We start from the raw sequence: 7771 nt of genomic DNA on the forward strand, positions 1-7771 counted from the left end.
CAATACAAAGCGCTTTTTATCAAGTGAGGAATTGGCGTAGTGTCTAAGGCGACGGACGATTATCCAAAAGATGTCTTCAGTTCAAGTTCGAATCTCACTAGAGAAAATATTAAAAATTATGAAAAAATAATGTAGAAAAATTTTTTTTGTCATAGTATTTTATGAGTATTTATAAGAAAGCACTTATTCTATCTAATTATGAAAAATTATGAGAAAATTTAATTGAAGAACCTACGAAACGACAGGATCTGCGCGCAATCTGCAGCCAATCTGCCGTCATGGTCTGTCGACAGGTTCTGCGCGCAATCTGCCGCCAGTCTGTCGTCAGAGTCTGTTCGCAGACCCTGTCAACAGTCTGGCGGCAGATTGGGGACGCAGATGTCTATGGATCTGTCGACAGATCCTGCTTGGATTCGACAGATCCTGTCGACAGTCTGACGTCAGTCTGCGCGCAGATTGCTTACTGGGTTATTTTTGCTTAAATAATATGCTTCTCTCTTTATCTGCCCTTTCTTTTTCCTCTTTCTTCTCTACCCTTATAGAAATATCATACTAAGAATCATTGATAATTACTTATTTTCAGTATTAAAAATACTGGATAATAAGTAATTATCAATGATTCTTAATATGATATTTCTATAAGGGTATCCTTCTATTCTCTATTCTTTTATTCTTATAATTTATATTTTTTCTGTATAAACTAACCAAATTTCTTTCTTTTCTTCATGAACTGATTTATTTCTTTTCTTCATGGACTAACCGACGACAGTTATTTGCCTGATAATTTGACAGGCACAAACGACATGAAGCAAGCTGCAACCCACATGAAGTGAGCTAAGCGAGAGAGCCAATCAGCATTGCAGAAAAGCGACAACAATTAAATCTCTTACATGCCTTTTTTTAGAGTGGACTAGCAAACAGCGCGCGCTACGCACACGCCTTCAATCTCCTCTCTTAATACTTTATTGCACTTTAATTACATCGCGAAAAACTCACACACAAACCTGTAATCTGCATTGTCTCTTCCAGTCTCTCTCTCTCTCTCTCTGTCTCTCCCTGCCTCACCTGTCTCTCCTTGTCTCTCTCTGTCTCTCCCTCCCTCTCTCTCTCTCTCTCTCTCTCTCTCTCTCTCTCTCTCTCTCTCTCCCTGTCTCTCCCTGTAATCTGCATTGTCTCTCCCTGTCTCTCTCTGTCTCTTCCTGTCTCTCCGCGTCTCTTCCTGTTCTTCCCTGTCTGTCCTTGTCTCTCCCTGTCTTTCCCCGTCTATCCCTGTGTCCCCCTGTAATCTGTATTGTCTCTCCCTGTATCTCCTTATTTCTCCCTATCTTTCCCCGTCTCTGCCTGTCTCTCCCTGTCTTTCCCTATTTCTTCCTGTCTCTCATACACAAACCTGTAATCTGCACTCACATTCAAGTACAACCATGGTAGTATACATGGACTCCGCAAACGGCTAGAAAAGTGAAGCCAACATGTAGAAAGAGACCACAGACATAATATACATAGTCTCATATACATAATTATTATTATAGTCATTATTATAGTCTCATATACATAATTATTAAACGAATTTTAATACGGCTAAATGTTTTCATGCTCCTTTATTCTCTCTTATTTTCTGTAATTCTCCTTTATTCTCTCTCATTCTCTACTATTCTCTCCTATTCTCATTCTCCCTCGATATAACCCCGTTCTCGTAATACGCACGAACTGTCACTCGACTCCGCTACGATGACAGCTCGGCGCGACACTAACCGGCCGTAACGCACAGCCAATCGGTATCGCGGAAAAGAGGCAACAATAGGCCTGTTCTTTGTAGTTGCACTGCTGAACTGGTGCAATATATTGAAGTGAAACAAATATACGTTTTCTCACTCTAACTTATTGCACTAGTTCAGTAGTGCAGCTACAAAGAACAGGCCTAATGCCAGCAATAATATCGATAACCAAGCAACTTCGGAACATGACATCTCCTTTTTACTATTTGGATGTACTAAATATCTGTACAGTATAAATGTCTAAAATACAATTTTAGAGACGTCGCAGAGATCTGGATATCTCTGGAAGATATTTTGGATATTTGTGCTGAATGAATATTTAATACATATATTAAATGTTTGATGTAAACTTGCCTAATAACAATATAGTACATGTACCAAACAATCGTCAAAAATCGCCTATAAACAACACTATACTAAAGTATAATTTATTGCAACAAATACTTATTAATCAACAAAAATATTACCAAAATATCAACAAAATTATCGCATAGGTAAATTTATATCAAAATTTCGCACAATTTTAAATAGCCATATCAGCGCGAAACATTATCGTATTTGAAATCTTCTTTTTTTATTTTAAATTTTATTGTAAAGTCTAGTTTAAGGAGCATTCGTCCAATTTTTAATTTACTCTCTCCCCTTCCCGCAGTCTTTTCAGAAATAAAGACATATTGCGTCTCCAAAAAGTTGTACAATTTGACGTACCCTACTAGGCAAATTTTTATAAATTTCATGATAGCCGTTGTAAAATACAGACTTTCCTCTGCAATTTAAAAAAAAAGTGGACTTGTAAAAGTGAACGATTTTTTTTCGCGGAGTTGCGATATATTAAAGTTACCTATGTATTTTAATTTTAAATGAGCATAATACCGCGAAACACTATCGTATTTGAAGTCTTTTTTTTATTTTGAAGAGTAAAGTCCGTACTTTAAGGAGCATTCGTCCGATTTTGAATTTAACCTCTCCCCGCAGTCTTTTTAAAAGTAAAGACGTATTGCGTCTCTAAAAAATTGTACAATTTGTCGTATCCTACGGGTGAACTACATTTTTTTGTAAATTTCATACTAACCATCGTAAAGTATAGACTTTCTTCTGCAATTTAAAAAAAGATACAACATCGCGAAAGAAAGTCGTGCACACCTCTTCTTTATTTCTTTATTTGCAAAGAAATGTCGATATTTTACAATGATTATCGTAAGATTTGTGAAAAGAATTCACTTCACTTAATAGAGTGCGCCAAATTAAGCGATTCAAAAAAATGCATAACTTTGATATGTCGCAACTCCACAAAAAAAAAATCGTATAAATTCGCTTTTTTTTTTTAATTGTACGAGAAAGTCTATATTTTACGATGGTTTTCATGAAATTTATGAATTTAGGATACGACAAATTGTGCAAATTTTTGGAAGGAGATTAAATTCAAAATCGGACCTCAAAGTTCCTCCACCAAAATGTTCCTTAAAGTACGGATTTCACTCTTCAAAATAAAAAAAGGAAGATTTTAAATACGATAGTGTTTCGCGGTATTATGCTCATTTAAAATTAAAATGCCTAGATAACTTTGATATATCGCAACTCCGCGAAAAAAAATCGTACAAGTCCACTTTTTTTTAAATTGCAGGGGAAAGTCTGTACTTTACAACGACTATCATGAAATTTATAAAAAAAATTTAGTTTGCCTAGTAGGATAGGTTAAATTGTACAATTTTTTGGAGACACAACACATCTTTACTTCTGAAAAGACTGCGGGAAGGGGAGAGTAAATTCAAAATCAGACGAATGTTCCTTAAACTGCAGATTTTACTCTTTAAAAAAAGATTTCAAATATGATAATGTTTCGCGCTATTATACCCATTTAAAATTGTGCGAAATTTCGACATGAATTTACCTATGCGATAATTTTGTTGACAAGTATACTATTATCAATATTTCTATTCATTATTTAATTTATGTAAGTTTTTCTTTTATAGTCTTATATAAAATGTATACATAGAGTTATCTTATATATATAAAATCTTTATGTTTAAGATTACAACATTATTATATAGATTTAAAACATCAGTTATAGATTATCTCTTCAAACATTCTTTTGTGGTCTACTACCAAAAATAGCAGTACCTACTCTCACACTTGTACTGCCAAGTTCGATCTGCAATTGAAAGTAATGATTATATTCAATGCAAATTTATATAATTCTTGTCATCTTTATTTTTTTACAAATAGATTAAAGACTTACTGCATGTTCATAATCATTAGTCATTCCCATCGATAATTCAATATTTTTTATATCAATCTTTAATATATTAGATATAGTTTCTCGGCATTTTAACAAGCTAATGAAATCAGGATTTGGACCATTTGCAATATCATGTCCAAATACTCCTATTGTCATGAGACCAATGAACTTCAAATTAGGACAGGTATTTATAATATATTTTACAAGAGCAGGCGTTTCTGCTATATCACAACCATTTTTTCCTGTAATCATATACATATGCATATATGTATGCATACATAAGTATATGCATATATCATACATACATACATACATACATATATATATATATAAATATATATATATATATATATATATATATATATATATATATGTGTGTGTATATATATATATATATATATATATATATATATATATATAAAATACTTATAGATTTAACAATACAGAATTAATCACTACATTATCTTTTTATGTTTATGAAATAATATATACAATAAGATTTTAATTACCTTTTTCTTGACTTGTATTAACTTGTACCATAATATTCAGTTTCTTATCATCACCCTTTTGTAATTTTATCCAAGAATTGTTGAGCACACTTGCAATTCTTTCATTATCAACAGTTTCTATTACATATAAATTTGGTACACTCAAAATCTTATTGACTTTATTCCTTTGTAAATTACCTATAAAATGCCATTGAATTTCCTTGCAATTTTGAAGAATCTGTAAATGTGACGCTTTCTCTACTAACTCATTCACATAATTTTCACCAAAATGTCTTTGACCAGTTTCATATGCAGACAGTATCGATTCGATAGAATGCAATTTGCTAACCGCTACTAATCGTGGTTCATAATACCGATATTCCTACAAGAAAAAAGAATTTTTTATCATTGCATGTCTAATCTTCTACCTTGTATATATCTTTAATGCAATTTTTCACTATACTAACGACTTAATATATCCTACAGAAATAACAATTATCGATAAAAAAGTTAGAGATAAAATACCGATGCTTTTCCTGAAGTAGCACGTAATATTCTACTACACACTAATTTCAAATTTGCAGCTATTTCTGCCATTCTAAAAGGTTATATTCCGATATTACCATCATACATAGACCATCGACATATATGCGCTGCGCTCACAGCGCTAACAGCGCACTCACAGCCGGTCCGATTCATCTTTACAGCGTTTTCATGAGCAAAGTGACGTCATTGGGTGTTTTCCAGATGCGTACACTGTGTTACACAAAACCAGCTTATTGGTTGCATATTATCTTACAATATATTTTAGATAATATGTGACCAATAAACTGGTTTTGTGTACGTGTGTGTCAAGATGTGTTAAACAATTAGAAAGCACTTATTAATACGTGATGTTTTCTGTGCTCACGATGCTTCTGGTTGAAAGATGGGTCACCGTGGGTGCTTACGATAACGAGAGTAGAGCGAGTAAGATCTGGATCCGAGAATAGTATAATCTCCCATCTATAACTGTAATATTCTATGGCCTGCTCTTGCTTCTGTTCTTGCAATCCCATGAACACAGAAGCAGATCAGAGGGTCGATCATGTATTTTTTTTACCAAGGATGAATTCGTGAAAAAGTGAAAATTTTCGCGTAAAGCAATAAAGTGAAAATTTTAATGCGAAAAAGTGAAAACTTTCATGCGAATTGATATTTCCCGTGAAAAGTAATATCCATATTCATAATAAATTAATCAATTACACTCATAGAAATATCATACTAAGAATCATTGATTAATTACTTATTTTCAGTATTAAAAGTACAGTATTTAGTAATAATCTGTGATTCAAATACAGCTTTTAGTACTCAAGTATTTCAATATTTAATGTTACAAATCCGGGTGTATATCAGTTGGACACGGGGCAATTGGACACAGTCCAATCACAAGTCGCTGTTCCAAGGGACCCTACAAATGTCTCTAATCATACGGTGCTGTGATTGGCTGTGTCCAAATGCACCGTGTCCAAGTGCACCGCTCCCTACAAATCCTACCTTATGATTGATTTCAATGGGTGTATATCAGTTGGACACAGGGCAATTGGACACAGTCCAATCACAAGTCACTGTTCCAAGGGACACTACAAATGTCTCTAATCACACGGTGCTGTGATTGGCTGTGTCCAAATGCACCGTGTCCAAGTGCACCGCTCCCGATTTCAATACTTAAATATTGATATGTAATACTTCGTCCAGTGATAAAATACTTACGCAAAACATTGTCAATATTTAAATACTAATATTAGGTGCGCAACTAAGTTCCCGCTGTTTGTCAATAGATGGCTCCAGCAGTAAGTGCTGGTCGATTTTGACATATCCAAAACGTCATGAACCAAGCTTAGACATATGGTAAACAAACCGCTTTGACACGTTAGTGATTTTGTTTTGGCGTCATATACTTTTGGTTGTGTGAAAATGTCTGATTTTGTGCCAAATAATCGTCATTTGCGGGAAGTGTTGATTTTCTTATTTCATTCGAAGAAAATGGTGGCTGAAGCGCATCGAGAGCTCCAAAAAGTTTACGGAGATGCTGCTCTAAGTGAAACAACGTGCCGTGATTGGTTTCGTCGCTTCAAAGACGGTGATTTCGATGTTGACGACCGTCCGCGTGAAGGAAAGCCAAAAGGGAGCGGTGCACTTGGACACGGTGCATTTGGACACAGCCAATCACAGCACCGTGTGATTAGAGACATTTGTAGGATCCCTTGGAACAGCGACTTGTGATTGGACTGTGTCCAACTGATATACACCCAGGCCAGAAATCTTCGAAGACGCTGAATTGGAAGCATTACTCGATGAAGTGCCAAACGCAAGAACAGCTTGCTTCAACATTAGGAGTTACCCGCCGAGCCATTTCCAAGCGATTGCATGCGTTGGGAATGATTCAAAAGCAAGGAACTTGGGTTCCTTATGATTTGAAGCCAAGGGACGTTGAGCGTCGTTTTTCGCCTGTGAACAACTGCTCCAGCGGCAAAAAAGGAAGGGTTTTCTTCATCGCATCGTGATGAAAAATGGATTCATTTCAACAACCCAAAGAAAAGAAAGTCATGGGGACTGCCCGGTCATGCTTCTACGTCGTCGACTCGGCAGAATATTCACGTTGCGAAGGTTATGCTGTGTATTTGGTGAGACCAGGTCGGTGTTATTTATTATGAGCTGTTGAAACCGAACGAAACCATCACTGGGGAACGGTATCGAATTCGGGTGTATATCAGTTGGACACGGGGCAATTGGACACAGGTCGCTGTTCCAAGGGACCCTACAAATGTCTCTAATTACACGGTGCTGTGATTGGCTGTGTCCAAATGCACCGTGTCCAAGTGCACCGCTCCTCCGCGGAACACCTAGGCACGTGGAAAGCACTTGATAGTGTCGTTCTCTCATCGCGACGACTCTCCGCGGGTTTTCGCTCGCGTCGCGAACAGTCTTATTGCATATTTTTTATACTTCTTGTACCGTTTTTTTCGAAGAAAATACTTTCTTCAGATTTAATATTCGTACTTGTTTAATTTTGTGGTTTTTTTTTATTTCATTAAAATATTATATTCTTAAACGAAATTTTTTTAAATGATGAAAATGATGAAAATGATGAAAATAAAACTTTTATTTCGTTCAAGAAAACCATGTCATTTGACGACATTAAACAACACTATTGTTTTAAATAATATTTTTTAAAATAATATTTTTTAAAATTTAATATTTCTCTCAAAATTTAGTAATTCGATTTG

The 7771-nt window shown here is 35.1% G+C and overlaps 1 protein-coding gene across 1 annotated transcript; it reads right to left on the reverse strand.

Moving 5' to 3' along the window:
* Nucleotides 1-2186: 2186 nt before the first annotated feature.
* LOC116853034 (pyridoxal phosphate homeostasis protein) lies at nt 2187-5171 on the reverse strand. Its single transcript, XM_032833886.1, has 4 exons — nt 5028-5171; nt 4524-4884; nt 4015-4256; nt 2187-3927 (listed from the first exon to the last, which is right to left on the reverse strand). The coding sequence occupies exons 1-4, from the start codon at nt 5097-5099 to the stop codon at nt 3856-3858; spliced, it is 747 nt and encodes a 248-aa protein (XP_032689777.1). The 5' UTR covers nt 5100-5171; the 3' UTR covers nt 2187-3855.
* Between the last annotated feature and the right edge of the window lie 2600 nt (nt 5172-7771).

This window comes from Odontomachus brunneus, unplaced genomic scaffold (assembly GCF_010583005.1).
Source record: "Odontomachus brunneus isolate Ranch 3 - 2012 unplaced genomic scaffold, Obru_v1 Obru_scaffold_270, whole genome shotgun sequence".
NCBI classification, from domain to species: domain Eukaryota; kingdom Metazoa; phylum Arthropoda; class Insecta; order Hymenoptera; family Formicidae; genus Odontomachus; species Odontomachus brunneus.

Bases quoted from the DNA above. Each gene is read 5' to 3' on its own strand.
- LOC116853034 (XM_032833886.1), bottom strand. From the start codon at position 5,099: ATGGCAGAAATAGCTGCAAATTTGAAATTAGTGTGTAGTAGAATATTA. The intron at 4,257-4,523 runs GTAATTAAAATC...ATATGATTACAG, and splicing joins TAATACAAGTCAAGAAAAAG to GAAAAAATGGTTGTGATATA. The intron at 3,928-4,014 runs GTAAGTCTTTAA...TTTCAATTGCAG, and splicing joins CTAATGATTATGAACATGCA to ATCGAACTTGGCAGTACAAG.